Raw genomic sequence first — 20,398 nt, 5'->3', positions numbered from 1 at the left:
CCCATTGTGGGGCTTGAACTCATAATCTTGAGATCAAGAGTCACAAACTTGGGGTTCCTGGCTGGCTCACTTGGTAGAGCATGCAACTCTTGATCTCAGGGTTGTGAGTTTGAGCCCTGTGTTGGGTGTATAGCTTACTTAAAAAAAAAAAAAAAAAAAAGAGTCGCACACTCCTCCAGCCGAGCCAGCCAGGCACCCCTACTGTTTGATTTCTTAAACAGGGAGATGTGTATGCAGATGTTCATCATATTGTTACAAACGTGTCATTGGTAGGAAGGAGAAAAAGGTAGTATTGTGTTATTTGGGGTTGTTACTCTAGATGAGAGGTCAGCAAACGGTTTCTGTAGAGGGCTAGATGGTAAATATTTCAGGCTTTGCAGGCTGTACCATTTCCAAGGAGTTTCCTTAGAAGAAAACCAGTCATCTCTAACAGTGCAACACAAACGCAGCCATAGACAATATATATAAATGAGTGTGGCTGTGTCCCAGTAAAACTTTACTCGTAAACAACATGCAGTGGGCCCAGTTTGGCCCATGATTTGCTGACCTCTGGTCTAGACTATTGGCTCCTAAACCTTTCCTCCTGGCTCCTTCCTTATCCTCCCAGCGACCCATACCATGTTTTCACCTTGAACTGTTCATCACAGTTCACCAAGGGACTAAAAAATTGGGGAAGAATAGTATCCCAGGGAAGGTCCTAGGTATGGAGTCGTTTTGAATTCATAAAACTTCAACTCTGATCTTAATGACTGTCATCAAGCTAAATCATAACTGCCTATAGCTGTGTTTTTCCAGCCTTTCTTTTTCATCTCTTCGTTAATGAAACTTAAGTTTTCAAACTTGAATTCCATGAAACTAGTTTTTATTTGGGCTTTTGCAAAATATTTTGGGGGGGTTGTACCCACACGATTTACAGATTAGGAGTGTGTATGAAAGAAAAAAAGGTAACTGTGAGATAAGGTGATGGATAGATTAATTAACTTGATTGGGGGGATCATTTCATGACATATACGTATATCAAAGCATCACATTGTATACCTTAAATATATGGAGTGTTTATTTGTCAATCAAACTTCAATAAAGCTGGGGGAAAAAAGAGTGTCTGTGGAAGGCAGCTTAGAAAGGTTTGACCTCCCTTGACAGGAATGTGCCTTTGTTCCCAGGACGATTACATGGAAGCCTTGGCTAGGCTCCACCTCACCGTGACAAGGGCCTACAAAGTGAACACCGACATCAACTTTGAGGTGTTTATTCATAAAGTGGATGGTCTGTCAGATGACCACAAAATTGAAACCCAAAGAGATATTCACCAGAGGGCAAATGATGACCTTGCAGATGCTGGATTAGAAAAAATTCACCTCAGGTGAGAACAGAAATTTCTCAGCGATCACATTAATTGACAGAAGTTAGCAGGTGTGGAGTCCAAAGTCACAATGAATGATTTGGCATGGGCAGTAATTCACCTGTTTACCCTATTTTGTGTTATACACATTAGGACAGTATTTGGGAAAAGCAAACTTTGCATGTGTTGATTCTAATTTTTGGTGATTTTTTTTTTTTTTTTGGTTTTTGTTTAAATGTTTGTTTATTTTTGGGAGAAAGAGCTTGTGTGTGCATGTGTGCACATGCAGAGGAGGGGCAAAGACAGAGGGAGAGAGAGAATCCAAAGCAGGCTCTATGCTATCAACACAGAGCCCAAGGTGGGGATCGAACCCACAAACTGTGAGAGCATGACCTAAGTCAAAATCAAGAGTCAGAGGCTTAACCAACTGGGCCACTTATGTGCCCCTTTGTTTTGTTTTTGTTTTTAAAGTTTATTTATTCGTTCATTCATGTATGTATTTATTTTAATTTATTTTTGAAAGAGAGAGAGCGAGCAAGCATGAGCAGGGGAGGGGCAGAGAGAGAGGGAGACACAGAATCTGAAGTAGGCTCCAGGCTCTGAGCTCTCAGCACAGAGCCCGGCGCGGGGCTCAAACCAGTGAACTATGAGATCATGACCTGAGCCGAAGTCGGACACTTAACTGACTGAGCCATCCTGGCGCCCCCCCGACCTTTGTTTTTGTTTTTTAAGCGAATAGTCAAACCTAATGTTTTTCCCACTTGTGAAAAACACTAGATAAAACTCAAGAACATAATCCAGGAAGTTAATCAATGCCGAAGTTTACAGTTTGTGATGAATATGATAGTATCTATATGCACAAGTAAAAGAGAACTCTGAAAACACTTCAAATAGAAGTACAGAGGAAAATCATTTCTCTATTAGTTGTTTTTTTAAGATTTTATTTTTAAGTAATTTCCATACCCAATGTGGGGCTCAAACTTAAAACCCTGAGATCAAGAGTCACATCCTCCACCACCTGGCCAGTCAGGTGCCCCTGTATTAATTTTTTATGGGGAGGTATATGCATCATTCAATTTGCAAATTGGAAAATGAAAAAATTAGATGCTTCAATATCAATAATGTAGCTGTTACTAACCTAACAGGTGTTTGTAAAGATGATCTGGTGTGGAATCTTGGAGAACTAAGAAAGCTCATACAGCACATACCACTGCATTTTTAAGCTTTCCAGTCCAGCCAGTCAGTAGAAAAATGGGTATAATTCTTGCTTTTTGGGAGTTGGGGAGGAATGCCTTGTTAAGACATGTTCACTTTTTTACCGAGTTCATATTGAATTCTACAGGGGGCTAGAATGTGTGTGTATGGACTTAGATACAGAGGGCTGGGTACTGGTGTCATGACATGGCCTCAGCCATCCATTCCCTAGTCAAAAGGAAAATGTGATGAAATATTTTCTCTTTCAGCTTCTATTTGACAAGCATATATGATCACTCAATATTTGAAGCTTTTAGCAAAGTGGTTCAGAAACTGATTCCACAGCTCCCCACCCTGGAGAATTTGCTAAACATCTTTATCTCAGTAAGTACATAATTATCATCCTTGTAGAATCATTTGCAGAATTTTAGACTAACATTGCAAACAGTCTTATTTTTGAAGTGAAAACAGTCTTATTTTTGCTTGCTCTCACAACATTGCAAGGTCACTGAAATATTACTTTGGAAGATTACTACTAAATAACTGTTTCATAGTCTTTAAAATTTAACTCCCCAAACGATTCCTGTACTTCACTGATACAGTGTTTATTCAAGTTGTAGGCAGTCATTCAGTGTTGATAGAGCCCTACCAGATGTAAGGAACATTAAGGGTGGTTTTGGTGATGGTGTGCCTGGGTGGCTCAGTGGGTTAAGCTTCCGACTTTGGCTCAGGTCTTGATCTCCCGGTTCGTAAGTTCCAGTCCCACATCAGGCTCTCCAGATCCCCTGTCCCCTTCTCTCTGTGCCCCCTCCCCTGTGCACACTCTCTCTCACAAAAATAAATAAACATTAGAAAGAAAAGATATATTGTTTTAAATATTTGTGTATGTTTAACACTGTGGATGATGTGCTGGCTGAATGAGTCCTATAAACTGGCAGCTCTAGGCAAGCTCTTCTGTTCAGTTGAGTCAGATGTGATGGCTGTATGCATATTTACTCTGTCACTGTATAGTGGTGAGTTTGTTTAGCTTTTTAAAATTTATTTAAAATATACAGTCAGTAAAATTAGTGTTTTTACTTGCCTTTTCCTAACTGCAGGTACATCTCTAAGAGCCAGGAAACACTGCCCAGTTTGTTTACCTAAAGTAAATAATTTATGAAAAACAAGAACTTTCCATTTCATATGCAAATCCATTATAAAGGTTTATGCGAGGTTTTTAAATTTTTTATTAAAAATTTTTTTGTTTTCTTTTGATGTTTTTATTTATTTTTGAGACCAAGAAAGCACAGGCTGGGGAGGGCCAAAGAGAGAGGGGGACAGGAACTGAAGCAGGCTCTGCACTGACAGCAGAGAGCCCGATGTGGGGCTCAAATGCTTGAGCCGTGAAATCATGACTGGAGCCGAAGTCAGACACTTAGCCTGCTGAGCCACCCAGGTGTCCCTATGTGAAGTTTAAATTGTAATAAAAAAGAACAAAATTTTAGCAAATTAATCTTTGCTCATTTATATTTTACACTGAGGATGGCATATAATTTTTTTATGTAACAATGACATGTTCTGAAATCAGCTGTACCTTTAAGATAGCATCTTCTTTTTGTTTCAGAATTCTGGAATTGAAAAGGCATTTCTCTTTGATGTGGTCAGTAAAATTTATATTGCAACTGATAGTACCCCAGTGGATATGCAAACCTATGAACTCTGCTGTGATATGATCGATGTGGTTATTGACATCTCTTGTATTTATGGGTAAGTAAAATATTCTTTCTTTTTATTATCCTTTTTTTCAATAAAAAATTAAAAAAAAAATTTTTTTTTTCAACGTTTATTTATTTTTGGGACAGAGAGAGACAGAGCATGAACGGGGGAGGGGCAGAGAGAGAGGGAGACACAGAATCGGAAACAGGCTCCAGGCTCCCAGCCATCAGCCCAGAGCCCGACGTGGGGCTCGAACTCCCGGACCGCGAGATCGTGACCTGGCTGAAGTTGGACGCTTAACCGACTGCGCCACCCAGGCGCCCCCAAAAAATTTTTTTAATGTTTATTTATTTTTGAGAGAGAGAGAGAGAGAGAGAGAGAGAGAGAGAGAGAGAGACAGAGCGTGAGTAGGGAGGGTCAGAGGGAGAGGAAGGCACAGAATCCGAAGCAGGCTCCAGGCTCTGAGCTGTCAGCACAGAGCCCGACGCAGGGCTGGAACACACGAACTGCGAGATCATGACCTGAGCCGAAGTCAGACGCTTAAGTCAGCTCTCTGCTGACAGTAGAGAGCCCAATGCAGGGCTGGAACTCATGAACTTGTGAGATTATGACCTGAGTTGAAGTTGGATGCTTAACTGCCTGAGCCACCCAGGTGCCCCTGGGTACGAAAAATATTCCTAAAGGCTATGATCAAGCCATACTTAAGATTAGAAAATGAAACCTTTCACAACCTTTGTAACATTTGCATTTACTTATTTGATTTTAATACTTTTGTTTTAAATAACTGAGATCTATAAATATACCATTTAGCATGCAATAATAAAAAAATTATTGAGTAAATGCCTGGTATTCTGCTAATAAACATATTACGTTATATCATTAATTCCCTGCTATTCCATGGGAATAGGGAAATGGGAATTACTATCCCCATTTCACAGATGGGGAAACTGAGGTTCAGAGTGGTTAAGTTTCTAACCCCTGCTCACACTGTCAATAAAAGATAGGACTAGAATTTGAACTTAAGTCTAACTGATTCCTGGTTCTTCTACTGATCTGTCATCATATCATAATGTCATATACACTTGGGAGAGACTAAGATCCTAGAACTCTGAATACATATCTCTTATTAACAACACTTCTATTACCTTCTTCATTATAGGAAATAACTTCTAGATTCTCTTTAACACACTTTGTCTTTTTTATGAGCAGCAGAGAATTATAAAACCAAGCAAACAATATTACCTGTTTATTATTATGGTCTTAGATTCTTAGAAAACAGAACTTGCTGTACATTTAGAATAATATAAAGTAAACCAGGAGTGGGGAAAACTGATTGTGGTACCAGACATAGAAACATTTCCACATGACTTTATATTTCCTGAATGGGTGTTATATACAGTGAATGGATATGAATTAGTTTGTCTGTCTTAAGATATCAAGTTGTTGCCGTTGATTTATATTGGATCTTACATGCTTATCCAATCATTGATGAGGTAAAGCTCGTGTTCATCTTCCTTTTTACTCACCAGCTGTCACCTGCCTCACACAGCCTCCTTCAGCCTTTGTGAGGGTCTCAGTCTTCCCATTTTTCTTTTCCACTATCTGAAAATCCTTTGCCCCCCTCAGTTCAGATTCTCTCTGTTATACACACATGCATGCACGGTCCCTTCCATTCTGAAATAGGGAAAGTGATCCTTACAAGACTGTGGTGAGGATGAAGTATCATTAGGCTTTACCTGGTAGACCCTGGATAAAGGTAGCTTCCATTATTATTATTGTTGTTATTGTTATTATTATAATACATTGCCATCTGGCTTTAGAAACAGACCTTATTTCCCAAGTTTATTGCCTTTTTAGTATTATTATTAAACACTGCCATCTGGCTTCAGAAATAGACCTTGCTGCCCAAGATTACTGCTCTACAGCATTCTATTGTTTTTCAGCTACAAGTGGATGACCTTGAAATAGTCATGGAAACTGAATATACCCTGATTACAGTCTAGATTGCTGTGGTAATCAAATACAATAAACACAATTAATCTGGCACATATTTAATGATATGCATAATCATTATTGTGCCATATGGTAATTGGGTGTAAGTGGTAAGCTGTTCATGTAAATGATGTTAATCAGAGTTCCTTTCACCCAGCTAAAACAAACACGAGGCAGGCGGAATCGGGAGGAGTCAGATTGTTTTTCTGAGGTGGAGTGCAGTGTTCCTGAGAACCTGGGTCACAAATCGGGCGTGGGCTCTGGAGTTTCCTTGGTGCTTGTTGGAGCCACAAGGAGCCAGCCCAGTTAACTGGCAGCAGCCAAGGAAGCAGACTGCCAGTTCCCAGCTGCTCCTTGGAGACCAGCAGGGCCAGAGGCAGGTGACCTGGTGCCTCACTTAGTCTGCTCAGGAATCTGCTGAGCTTCTGTTCACCAAATATACACGCACACACACACACACACACACACACACGCATACACGCATGCACACTTTATAATATGTTACATCGTCCTGTGTTTTCATTGCTTTGTGGCTAGAAACTTGAGTGGTAGAAAATAGATAGCTGTTGCAGTTGTAATGCTTCACCAATTTTTACCTGTTATTTTTTGGATCTTTTTTGTTTTTCCAATTTGTTTAATGTTTATTTTTTTCTGATTATGAATGTAATCCATGCTCATTGTAGAAAATATGTAAAGCATAAGGAATAAAATTAAAATTAAAATAACCTCATCCTCTAGAGACAGTCACTATTAACATTTTCATATATTTTATTCTTATTTCTCTGTGTAATTTTTAGGATGATGTGGTCACTTTGTATATGTTATTTTATATATATATCCTGCTTTGTTCATTTAACATTATCATCTAAGAATTTTCTTGTGTTACTAAGTGCTGTTGGCAAACAGCGCCTGGTGTCCGTTTACTGTTATATTTACTTGGAAGTTTTACATGCAGTCTTCTTCACTGGGTGAAAAACGTCCAGTGTTTCAGTTTATTGTTCTCAGAACATTCCTCATTAGTAAGGGAAATACAGTATAGAAACACAGCAGCTAAAAATGGTACAAAGGAAGTTAAGAATTCTGATAAAGCGTTTTGAACATCAGAGGTCCAACACTTCTTAAAGATTTTTCTTTCACGTTTTGGTAGATTACAGTGAGTTGAATCCTTTTTTTAAAAAAAACTACCTTCCACAATTTACTTTTAAGTAGCCATGCATATATGTGCCGGTTTAAAATACTCTCAAAACTAAAAGCTTGCATTTCCTTTGAAATACTCTACAATTCATGCTTCTCATTTAATCTGGTTTGGCACGCTACTTCCTTGTGATATTTATGAGATTAAAAGCATTAACTCTGAAATTACATTAGTTTGAGTCCTGGCTCCACCCCCATCGTCAGCTTTGACCAAATTATCCTATTTCCTCTCAATACCTGGCTTAGAGGATTCTTAGGCCAGACAATAGATAGTTCCTGGTAAAAGCTAAGAATGGTGCCTGTCACATAGTAAAAGCTGGCTCTTATAATGCAAAGGGATTGGTTTAGCACCAGCTGAGTTATTATGTTGAATTAATAAAGTCTAGCACAATTCTAGTTAATCATTTCTGGTCAATTATTCATTAATTTGGGAAGCAAAAATACATACATGCATGCATACACACACAGTTGCAGAAAAGGTGCAGGGAAGTGCTCTTTTGCCTCTGAGGAAAGAAATCATAACTCTGATTACATTAGTGTCTTCAGAGGGTCCAGTTTTGATCATTCAAGGCGATACTAGTAATAAAAGTTAACACAATAGTTAACATTCATTGTGCATTTTACATGTTTTCAGCACTGTGCTCAGTGCTGTGTATCTATTATTTCATCGCGTTGGGAAACTTTGAGGTAATTTCTGTTAGGATACAGATAAGAAAATTGAGGCTCAAAGAAGCTACTCACATTGCCCCAGTTCCCATAATAAGTGGACTAGGATTCAAACCCAAGTCATCTGTGTCTGCAGGCCACACTTTCTTAAATAGACCAGTATACTTATTTAACGTTTTATTTTGAAAAAAATTCAACCCTACAGAAGATGTGCAAAGATAGTCCAGTGAACTCCTACGTACCCTTCCCTGGGATTCACCAATTTTTACCAATTTCCCATATTGGCTCTTTCTTTTTCTAATACAGTTGTTGATTTGTTTTTGCTAAACCATTTGAAAGTGAATTGCAGACATCATGATTCTTTGATCCTACATAATTGGGTGTTTATCTCTCCAAAAAACAGACATTCTTTTATAAGACCACAGTTTATCAAATTAAGCATATTTAGCATGGCTACATTAATGCATTATCTAATATATTGTCTGTATTCAAATCTTAACCAGTGGTTCCAAATCTGTCTTTTATAGCAATTCTTTCTCCTGATTCAGGCTCTAAGCCAGTCCTTGGCTGTTGTGTCTCCCTAGGCTTCTGTAATTTGGAACCGTCATTCAGCCCTTCTTGGTCTTTCATGAGACCATGCTTTTGACAGCCTGGTTGTTCTGTCAGAAGAAAACAAGAAGCCCCCTGGGCTATGGAGGCGAGAAGAGCTAACTTTCATCCCTCACTTGTGTACCTCAGGTGCCTGAAGAGTTGCCCACCTTCCCCAACAGCCACTCATTGTGTCAGCAGGAAGGGACTGTCATACACCGTGTACATTCTTGTGATTGTGTGTTTCTGAGACTTTTGCTGTAAGGCACTGTAGTTGTAAACAACTTTTCATTACGATTATCATTCTGTGTGTTAAAGCTGGTCTCTGTTGCTGGGTTACAGTTTGTAGTTTTTCTCAATAGTCAAATATGTTCTGGTTTCTGTCCCTATTCAGCCTCAAAGAAGATGGAGCAGGAACCCCCTATGACAAGGAATCAACAGCCATTATAAAGCTGAATAACACAACAGTTCTTTATTTAAAGGAGGTGACAAAGTTCCTGGCTCTTGTTTGCTTTGTCAGAGAGGAAAGCTTTGAAAGAAAAGGTAATTTTGTGTGTGTGATTTAAATGAAATATTTCACTTCGGACTCCTATTACTTCTGCTCATTGAATGTGGGCCGTTAGCAGCATGCCTGTGGAAGCTTCCAGGCTTTAGTCACCAGGCCCCCTTGGCTCCTACCCAGCTCAGTCAGGCTTTTGGGATCTGTGAGCCAGCCTGCCCTCTAGTGACGCAGCTGCCAGAGGAGGAGGTGGCACCAGACCATCCTCCCAGGAGCTTTTGCTTTTCTGGGAGTGAAGCTGGCTGAAGCCTTGTTGCCAGACTGTAAAGTCCCTTCTCAGGGAGGGCCCCAGTGGCCTCCCTCTTGGTCCACTCTACTGCATGGTGTTAGGGACCATGTGACCCCTTGAGATCCCTGTGTAAAGGAGGGGATTTGTACAACATTAAAGTTAGATAGTATTTAACTTCTGTTCAGCCTTTGTACATTATTAAAAAAATTTTTTTTTAAATGTCTATTTACTTTTAAGAGAGAGAGACAGAGTGAGAGCTAGGGAAGGAGCAGAGAGAGAGGGAGACACAGAATCTGAAGCAGGCTCCAGGCTCTGAGCTGTCAGCACAGAGCTTCACATGGGGCTTGAACCTGTAAACCACAAGATCAGGACCTGAGCCGAAGTCGGACACTTAACCAATTAAGCCACCCAGGTACCCCAGCCTCTGCACATTCTTTAAAGAGTCCTCAAAACACAGGGCTGGCATCATGATTCTGAAAAGGGAAGACATGAATATGCTCAATAGAGTCACCAATAAGTAAAAGAAAAACAAATAATATATGAGTAAATGATAAATATGACATAATGTAAGTATATACAAATACATATTATATGTGAATGTAAATGAGTAAATAAATAAAAATAAAACCAAAGCAACTAAACTCACAGAGATACTTATTCCCCCCGCTACTGTTTAAACTGGGAAATACCAGCTTACTGACACACTAGGGATTTTTGCTAGCAACTAGGGCATGATTTACCAATTTTTTTTAGGGTAAAAAAATTCCCAACAGAGTGCCAATAGTAACATTTACTAAAATGCCTTTTTTTTTCTTTATAAACAACACATGTTCATTATAAAAATACTTTGAAACTTTGGGAAAATATAAAGAACAAAATAAAACCATTCAATTTCACCATCTAGAGCTAAATCCCCATGTTAAGTTTCTGAGATTTTCTTTCTCCCCACCTCCCTCCCTCATCCCTTCTTTCCTTTTGACAAAAGTGGGGCTATATTGTTTATATAGTTTTATATCGTATTGTCTTTACTCATTTATATCATGAAAATTTTCCTAATTCATTAAGCATAAAAACACAATTTAGATTTTTTTTTTTTAACGTTTATTTATTTTTGAGACAGAGAGAGACAGAGAATGAACGGGGGAGGGTCAGAGAGAGGGAGACACAGAATCTGAAACAGGCTCTAGGCTCTGAGCTCTGAGCTGTCAGCACAGAGCCTGATGTGGGGCTCGAACTCACGGACCGCGAGATCATGACCTGAGCCAAAGTTGGACGCTTAACCGACTGAGCCACCCAGGCACCCCTATTGTTTCTTTTTTAAAATATTTATTTGTTTAAGTAATCTCTACACCCAGCATGGGGCTTGAACTCATGACCCTGAGATCAAGATTCCCATGCCCTTCCCACTAAACCAGCAAGGTGCCCCTTATTGTCTCTTTTTATTACAAAATAGATTCAGTTAGAAAACTTAGAAGTAACAAATAAGCAAAAAAGAAATAATTATTGATAAGCTCCTCAGAGATCACTCTCAACATTTTCTTTATAACGTTTCAGACATTTTCATCTATAGCTATGTCTCTATCTATATGGAATGATACGATAAATACTACTTCATAACCTTTACTGAATTTATTACAGACCTCTAATTCACTAAATCTTTTTTGTCACGTCATTTCAATGATTATGTTAGCTTCTTTTATTGTTCAAAATTTGTATTGTTTCTAGATTTTAATGTTGTGAGTAATCTCTGATGACCTTTTTTTGCACTAAATATTTGTGTACATCTTGGCTATCAGGAAAAACTTCAGCAAATGGAATTAGGTCAAAGGGTAGGGTAGACAAGTTTTGGTGGCTTCTTTTTTTTTTTTTTTTTTAATGTTTTATTTATTTTTGAGAGAGGGAGAGACAGAGTGTGAGCAGGGAAGGGGCAGAGAGAGAGGGAGACAGACCCCCAAACAGGCTTCAGGCCCTGAGCTGTCAGCACAAAGCCTGATGCGGGGCTTGAACTCATGAACCGTGAGATCATGACCTGAGCCAGAGTTGGACACTTAACTGACTGAGCCACCCAGGCACCCTGTGTTTTGGTGGCTTCTGATACATATTGCCAAAATGTCCTTCTGAAAGATTTTATGGGCTTACGCTATTAAGAGAATATAAGTGTATATATAAGAGAATAAGAAGAGAATAATATAAGAGAATATAAGAGAATATCCATTTTGCTATATTCCTATTAATATTGGGTATTAGCATTAAAAAATTTGATTATTGGGGTGCCTGCATGGCTCAGTCAGTTGAGTGTCTGACTCTTGGTTTCGGCTTAGGTCATGATCCCAGGGTCGTGGGATTGAGTCCCATGTCAGGCTCTGCACTGGCGCGGATCCTGCTTGAGATTCTCTCTCTCTCTCTCTCTCTCTCTCTCTCTCTCTCTCTCTCGGGCCCTTTCCCCCTACTTGTGCTCTTTATTAAAAAAAACCTCTTTTTGATTATTAAAAACTTAGTATCATTTCAATTACATTTCCTTGCTTCTTGGTGAAGTTGTAGGTTTTTCCTGTATTTACTGACTGTTATCAACCAAATTGCCTTTTGGGTCCTTGGCTTTCAAAACTTTTAATGAAGTAGTGTTAATCTTTTATTCCTTATTTTTATCTTGCTAAAAGTAAGAGCAGGTTATATAATAGATTCGTGGAATTTTGAACATGGACAGGACCATACCTTATTTCATTCTCTCAATTATAGATGATTCTACCCAGACCCAGGAACTAGGAGTGACTTTCTCTCAAAGTCATACTACCAGTGTATGGCAAGTCAGAGCTAAGATTCCTGGGCTTGTCCCTACATAGAATAAGTTCTGTTTAATTTATTTATTTTATTTATTTATTTTTTTTAATTTTTTTTTCAACGTTTATTTATTTGTGGGACAGAGAGAGACAGAGCATGAACGGGGGAGGGGCAGAGAGAGAGGGAGACACAGAATCAGAAACAGGCTCCAGGCTCTGAGCCATCAGCCCAGAGCCTGACGCGGGGCTTGAACTCCCGGACCGCGAGATCGTGACCTGGCTGAAGTCGGACGCTTAACCGACTGCGCCACCCAGTCACCCCAAATTTATTTATTTTAAGGGAGAGAGAGAGAGAGAAGGGGAAGGGGCAGAGAGTGAGAGAGAGAATCTCAAGCAGACCCTGCACTGTCAGACTGTCAGCGGGGAGCTGATGACACAAGGCTCGGACCCATGATCCGTGAGATCATGACCTGAGCTGAAGGCAAGAGTTGGGTGCTTAACCAACTGAGCCCCCAGGCGCCTCTGTGCGTATTGTGTTTTAAACCATTATACATATATTTCCTTGGTTAAAGATATTTTCAGAATTTATATTTGGTGATTAATACTTCATGTTGATTTTGGAAGCTAAATAAAAGAAAAGTAATGCAAATAGTACAACTAGAGCCCCAAAACAATCTAGGCTAGCGGCAGGTCCTAAAATTTAGGGTACATTAGTGTCAACCTGGAGAGCTTGTTTTTTTTTTTTTTTAATTTTTTTTTTCAACGTTTATTTATTTTTGCGACAGAGAGAGACAGAGCATGAACGGGGGAGGGGCAGAGAGAGAGGGAGGCACAGAATCCGAAACAGGCTCCAGGCTCTGAGCCATCAGCCCAGAGCCTGACGCGGGGCTCGAACTCTCGGACCGCGAGATCGTGACCTGGCTGAAGTCGGACGCTTAACCGACTGCGCCACCCAGGCGCCCCGAGCTTGTTTATTTTGAACTGATTTTAGACTTAACAGAAAAGTTGCAAAAATAGTACATGGTTTACACATATTCCTCATCCAATTTTCCAAATGTTAACATCTTACATACTATATACTACAGTATGAAAAGTAGGAGGGGCGCCTGGGTGGCTCAGTCATTTGGGCATCCAACTTCAGCTCAGGTCATGATCTCATGGTTTGTGAGTTCGAGCCTTGCATCGGGCTCTGTGCTGACAGTTCAGAGCCTGGAGCCTGCTTCAGATGCTGTGTCTCCCTCTCTCTCTGTGCCCCTCCCCCACCCACACTCTGTCTCTCTCACTCTCAAAACTAAACATTTAAAAAAGTTTTTTTAAAGAAAAGTAGGAAATTACCATTGGTATAATACTATTAATGAAACTGTAGACCTTATTCAGATTGCGCCATTTTTCCAAAAATACCCTTTTTCTGTTTTAGGATCCCAAATTGATTTACTGGTTATTCTTCCAAGTCTCCTCCAATCTGTGACAGTTCTTCATCTTTCATGACCTTGACACTTCTGAAGAGTACCGATCAATTATTTTGTAGAATGTTCCTCAAATTGGATTTGTCTATTGTTTCCACACAGTTGGAACAAGATTATGCACTTAGGCAAGAATGTGTCCTTCTCAGTGTATCATATCAAGTGGTTCATGATGTTGATAAGTCTTATTACTGGTGATGCTGACCTTGATTTAGTTAAGGCAATGTCTGCCAGGTTTTTCCACTGGAAAGTTCCTGTCTTTCCCTTTCTAGTTAATAAATACTTTAAAACTATGTAAATTTTGTTCCTCCTCACACTTTTGCCCATTAATTTTAACATCCATGTATGGTTATGGAAGTAAATTTAAGCAGGAGTTTATCATGTGGATCTTTTTTTTTTTTCTTTTAATGTTTATGTATTTATTTTGAGAGAGAACACGAGCAGGGGAGGGACAGAGAGGGAGGAAGAGAGAGAATCCATGCTGAGCTCACAATCGATATTGAGATCATGACCTAAGCCTAAATCAGGAGTTGACATTCAACCAACTGAGCTGCCCAGGTGCCTTGTGAATTTCTACTTTTAAAACTTCAAATGCAGCAAGATACTGTTAACATTTTAAATTGCAAAGATGAATTAAGTTAAGATTTTTCAGGAACTATCAATAGAATATTTCTTTTTTGTTTGTTTAAAATGTTTATTTATTTATTTTGAGAGAGAGTGCAAGTGGGGAGGAACAGAGAGAGAGAGGGAGAGAGAATCCCAAGCAGGCTCCATACTGTCTGCACAGAGCCTGACTCAGGGCTCAATCTCATAAACTGTGAGATAATGGCCTGAGCCAAGATCAAGAGTCGGATGCTTAACCGACTGAATAGAATATTTCTGGCACCCCAATAGAATATTTCTGCAAGTTGAATTCTCATTGAGCCAGTTTTTTTTTTAGCTAAGCTTTCTTCCATAAGTTGGTTCCATATACAGTAAAACCTTGGATTGCAAGTAACTTGTTCTACAAGTGTTCTGCAAGACGAGCAAACATTTCTAGTAATTTTTAACTTGATAAACGAGCTATGTCTTGCAATATAAGTAGTATGTGATGCCGAACCTCACATGATCACAACTGAGGCAGTAGTTCTTGAATTTGTTTCGATATACAGGTGCTTTGAATTACAAGCATGCTTGTGGAATGAATTATGCTCACAAGCCAAGGTTTTACTGTATAGGCAAAGAATTTTGAGGTTGTTCTCACATCTTGTATCCAAATTCCCACAAAATAAAATCATTTATTTGCTCCTTGTTTATTTTCCTTTATATTTGAAATTTATTTCTTTTATTCTTCACACCCAGTGTGGGGCTTGAATTTATGACCCTGAGATCGAGACTCGGATACTCTACTGATTGAACCAGCCAGGTGCCCCTATTTTCTTTTAATTACATGCTTTATATGAAAAATGGTCCCAAAAACCAAACTGAGGAAGTGGGGAAATGAGTTGGGAAGGTAGAAAAGCCCCCCAGAGTGGTGTCAATGAGCAGTATTATGCTCACTCCCAATAGGAGAATCTCTGAGAAGCTGTGTGGAACAAATTCAGATCACCCCAGTTGAGTATGGAAGACTGAAACATTTATCCACCTTCCCCCAGGCCCCTCTGTTTGAGGAGTACCCTTAAAACGTTCATTCCCATATCTCTGGTACCTGTCTGTGTGCGGTTGAGGAAGTTCTGTGGTACTAAAGAAAGCCTCAGGCAGAAAAGAGCTACTTTTTTCTTTTTTAAGATTTTATTTTTAAGTAATCTCTACACCCAACATGGGTCTCATACTCACAACCGAGATCAGGAGTCGCATGCTCTACCGACTGAGCCAGCCAGGCACCCCTGGACTTATTTATTTATTATTACTTATCCCTTTATTCTGGTAATTGTCTTGAGGGAGATCACTCGGAGGTTTTATTGCAGTGTGGTCACTAACGCTGCAGAAGCACCAGAGGGCGCCTCTGAGAGGGTTTCCAGCTCCTGGGAGCTGAGATGGTGTTTGCTCCAGTGCACTACGACTATTTGGAAGAATTTCACTCCTTGGCTGGAATCCCAATTCTTTTATTTTGGGTTTGGGCTTTGGAAGTATCACCTGAGTGGATGGAAATAACCACTGGGCTAGTTATTTCAATACAGTTAAAGATAGTGAATAGAACCAACTGCCTTATCCTAATTGGTATAAACATAATGTTGCTCTCAACACTTTTACACATTAGTGATGATGAAGAATGCACTCAAGACTTTGGATTATCTTTTATTCTATTCTTGTACCGATAATTTCAGAAAACACAAAAAGATTCTCCCTTACTTTTTTTGCATTTAAAATTTACTTAGTATTGAAAAAACTCGAGTGTCATTGATTGTTGAACTTGTGAGCTTAGAATTGACCGGAGGTGACTGTTACCACTCTAAACTTAGGACTTTGCTTTCCCCAGGGCTTATGACTATGGCTTAAAGATAATAGATATTTGGTAAATATCGATCAATTGAATCATTGATCCTAAAGCTTTGAGATCTCAGCCATACTTCAAGTCAGGGTCTGCCTCCACTCAGAGTCAATTTAATAATCCCCTTTGGGGAAAAGTAATAAACATTTCATGGAAGATATGTCTTAATTGTAAGAAATTTTGAATTCTGACATGTCAGAAAAATGTGCACTTTAGTTGGTTCTTCAAATGTTGTGGATCATAGACACTGTGGAAATGTGGTCTATCATCTGGAAACTTTTTTTTTTTTTTAGAGAGAGAGAGAGAGAGCATGAGTGAGGGAGAGGAACAGAGGGAAAGAGATAGAGAATCCCAAGCAGGCTCCACCCTCAGCACAGAGCTAGACTCGGGACCCGATCTCATGACCCCAGGATCATGACCTGAGCTGAAATCAAGAGTCAGTCACTCAACTGACTGAGCCATCCAGGTGCCCCATCTCTGGAACCTTTCCTTAGGAAAACATGTCCATTTGCAAAATCGTGCCTGCAATTCCTGAAGCCCAGCTGCAGAGCTCCTCAGGAAGTCTGTGAACCTTCTGTTATGGCTGCTCTTTTGCCTCCCCCTAGTTGTTTGTCTTGGCCACAGCAGACATGAAAAGAGGAGATTGTTTCTAAGTGTCTTTTTAAAAATTTTCTTTTCTTTTTATTTCAAGTAGGCTTCACGCCCAGTGCTGAGCCCAATGCTGGGCTTAAACTCAAGACCTTGAGATCATGACCTGAGCTGAAATCAAGAGTCAGATGCTTAACCAGCTGAGCCACCCAGGTGCTCCATGAGACATTTCTAAATATTTTTGTTTTCTTCTTCTCCAGGGCTTATTGACTATAATTTTCATTGCTTCCGGAAGGCCATCCATGAAGTTTTTGAGGTGAGAATGAAGATGGTGAAATCACGAAAAGTTCAGAATCGGCTACAGAAGAAAAAAGGAGCCACCCCCAATGGGACCCCTAATGTGCTGCTGTAGTGAAGTTTCAGGAGTATCTTTTTAAGCCAGACCTTCCAGTGAGGCCACTGAGCTGTGTTGCACTAAAGGAAAAGGAAAAAGGATATGGGACACATGATGTATTTGGTGTAAGAAAAGAAAAATTCCTGCAACCCTCTTGATCTTCTCTTTTTTAAATAAAGTGAGCACTTTGAAGCCAAAACTTGTATTTTAACAATGAAGTAAAATCTGTAATTTCGTTACACAAATGTAAACTTTTATGGTCTGTGGTCAGAAACTCCTGTGTGAGGACTGCCAGGAACTGTATATATTTTGCTCTTTTTCATGTTTTTTTTTTTCTTTGAACTTTGATAAAACAACTTTTCTAAGCTTTTTTCTGTACTTGGTGTCAAGGACATGCATACTGTAGTGTAGTTCAGATCTATATGGCAATCAGAAATCAAAAAGCAATGCACTGGCAATGACTTTTTTTTTTTAATCACTTTGGGAATCTTTGCTAACAATTGTCGAGAAAAATCATTTTTCAGTGGAGCTGGAACAGATTGGGGCAGCAAGCTCCAGGAGCAATAAGAACTGTCTCCTGTTTATCACTGGTATAAACGGGAGTTTTGTAGAATACTGTTAGCACCAAACTTACCTAAAAATTTCTATAGCTGGGGCAGTACTTCCCGACTCAACAGTTTTTACAGAGCTCTATACCTCAACACACATCTCCATAATCATTTTATACAGAGAGGTCGTTCCTTTTTGCTGCATTACTGTTCTTTAGAACCTTCGGGACCAGATTTCCAAAATGGTGCCAATCACTGGAGATTGGTCAAAGTAACATCAGAGGCCACATGGTTTCCCAATTGTAGGTGATTGGTACCTACAGATTTAAAAATATATATACAATTCTGTATGTTCGGCCCTGAGCAATGGGCCTGTTGTTGTGCAACATTTAAAACATTTGTTGAGGATCATGACCGCAGGGAATGTCCCAGAACTTGAGCGGAGAGCATAATCCTGGTGAGCATGTTTGTCGCCACTGAGCCTCCTGCTCATCTGTGATCGTGTGCCTTGTGGACTCTGCCTGTTCCCACCTTAGGACTGAACTAGAGCTCAGCTTGCTAGCAGCACACTCTGCACAGCTGAAAAGCCATCCTGCAAACCCCTAACGATCAGTGGGAAGAGGAGGCGTTACAGTTAGCTATGTCTTGGTCTCCATGAAATTCTTCCACTTCCACTTACCTTAGACTATCAGGATGTTAAGAGACTTACTAATCACCCCTCACCCCAGACCATTCCAAGTAGGTAATTCTATGTCCATCCCCAGGGTCAGTGCCCTAAAGCTACTTGTGGGTATTAGAAAATAATTTTATTTATTTATTTATTTTTAAGCAGAGACTCCTGAGGAAATCAAAGCTGGTCCTAGCAAAATGTACCAAGTTTCTAAAGTTACTTGCCCTTGAAACTATCTCACTTCCATCTGTAGCTTCCTTCCATCCTCTCTCCTTTACTCCCCAAATCCTATTCCTTTGAGGCTGCTAACTGCAAATGCAAGACTGATTGTGGTTTAAGATTTGAGTCCTCCCAAGGGTCTGTGCATTTTGGAAGGAAATTTCCAAAAATCATTAAGGCGCCCAACTCCCTTCCTCATGATTCCTGCTCAGAAACCTGGGTCAGTAGAAGCCCAGGGTTCCAAAGGAGCCTTTTCCTTAATTTCTAGACCTATATCCTGTTGGATCTTTGGATCTTTGCCAACAGGCTTGGTACATATGGGTTATTCTTATAAATTTAATGCTCTAATATTTTTTACACAATGTTTCTTTTTGATTAAGCAAATAAAGAATCACTTTTCTAATGTGACTTTATCCTAAAAGTAGAGACACTTGCCTATCTGGTAAATCACACATTACTTAGCTATATATATATATTGTTGTAACCAGGAGGAGCTTCCATTTTTAAGCTGGGTATATGATGGGTTTTTGTTAAAATGTGCCTTAAAAGTCTATTACTTCAGGAGCAAATGGTTCTTTTGGAGAAAGCAAAAATAATCCTATGGCATAGGACCCAAGTTCATGGTAGTAAGTGCACTCTTTGATTAATCACACACTAATCCATAGATTACTGCCTCAAACCTGTAAGCATGGTAATGACCTCTTAGTTAAAGACAGATGTAGGAGTTATGTCTAAGAGTTCAATTTTTGAAGTCTGTGCTATTGGAATTAATCAAATCTCTTTGATTCCTTTCACATTTTATTTCTGATATGGAACTTGGGTTACTGCGATGCGTATGACCATATTTAGGTCTCAAATCTAATGCTATAAATACAAAGCCCAAATACATGGCTACGGTGATGGCCTGGAACATTTTTGCTCCTTTTCAAGGGTTGAGAACTTGACCTACAGGTTTCTGGGGCAATTAGAACTTCTGTGTAGAGGTGAGACTGAATTACCACCTTTGGTTATTTTTAGTGATAAAAATTAGTGTGTATGACCAGGGTAGAGTGTTTCTGAAGGAATAAGTAAAAAACTGGTTGGCATTCACAGTGTTATTTTGTGAACATAATATATTTTGGACCCTTAAATATAAAATGACTAAAAACTCAGCAATATTGTTAAATACGGGTTATATGCTAACTCTGTTTGAGACATACTCCAGAAAAATGGCTAAACTGTCTTGATTATTAAAGTATGGTATGCATTTAACTTCTATAGACTGGTTGTAATTTGTAATCAAGCATCGTATTATGTTTTACTTTAAGCCGTACATCATTTGTAATTATTGGTAAACCGTTGCTTTCAAGAATGTTAACAGCCAATTGAAAAGCATGTGTCATGCTCATGATTTGGGAAGGCTCTCATTTTATTTCAAGCATATTCATAACTAATCATTCTGGGAGCAGAATATTCTCTTGGTGAAGCGTAGGTATGGTCCTTCCTACTTGTGTGGTTTTATCCCATACAGGAGTATCATTGCTTCACTGGCCCTGCCGGGTCCCTTTAGTAAAATGTTTGTCCTGATTAATTTCTATTTTATGGAAATGAAGGTAAACTACTCTACTTACATTGGATTTACACTTTTATTTTTATATTGTGAACACCCTTATCCATATTTTTGATGGGAACATGACTGTTTGGAATGTAGAACTGGTTTTTCAGTAAACTTCAGATATTAATTCTTGCTTCTCTGGCCCTAGTCCCTAGCTACCTGGGAATTCTTTTCCAAACAGTCCACCTTATCGATTCTGCCTTGCTTAGTAAGATT

General features: G+C 39.4%; 1 protein-coding gene across 1 annotated transcript in view; it reads left to right on the top strand.

The window, feature by feature from the left end:
• Positions 1-19,839, top strand: part of RRAGD (Ras related GTP binding D) — a 41,264-nt gene extending 21,425 nt beyond the window's left edge. The window contains exons 3-7 of the mRNA XM_043591931.1: positions 1,164-1,363; positions 2,806-2,920; positions 4,140-4,282; positions 9,066-9,214; positions 17,018-19,839. Coding sequence (XP_043447866.1) covers positions 1,164-1,363; positions 2,806-2,920; positions 4,140-4,282; positions 9,066-9,214; positions 17,018-17,169 — 759 coding nt within the window. The 3' untranslated portion in view covers positions 17,170-19,839. The remainder of the gene's footprint in view (positions 1-1,163; positions 1,364-2,805; positions 2,921-4,139; positions 4,283-9,065; positions 9,215-17,017) is intronic.
• The last annotated feature ends 559 nt before the right edge of the window (positions 19,840-20,398 follow it).

The sequence above is a fragment of the Prionailurus bengalensis genome, chromosome B2, assembly GCF_016509475.1.
Source record: "Prionailurus bengalensis isolate Pbe53 chromosome B2, Fcat_Pben_1.1_paternal_pri, whole genome shotgun sequence".
NCBI classification, from domain to species: Eukaryota; Metazoa; Chordata; class Mammalia; order Carnivora; family Felidae; genus Prionailurus; species Prionailurus bengalensis.
This window is presented reverse-complemented; position numbering and strand designations above follow the sequence as displayed.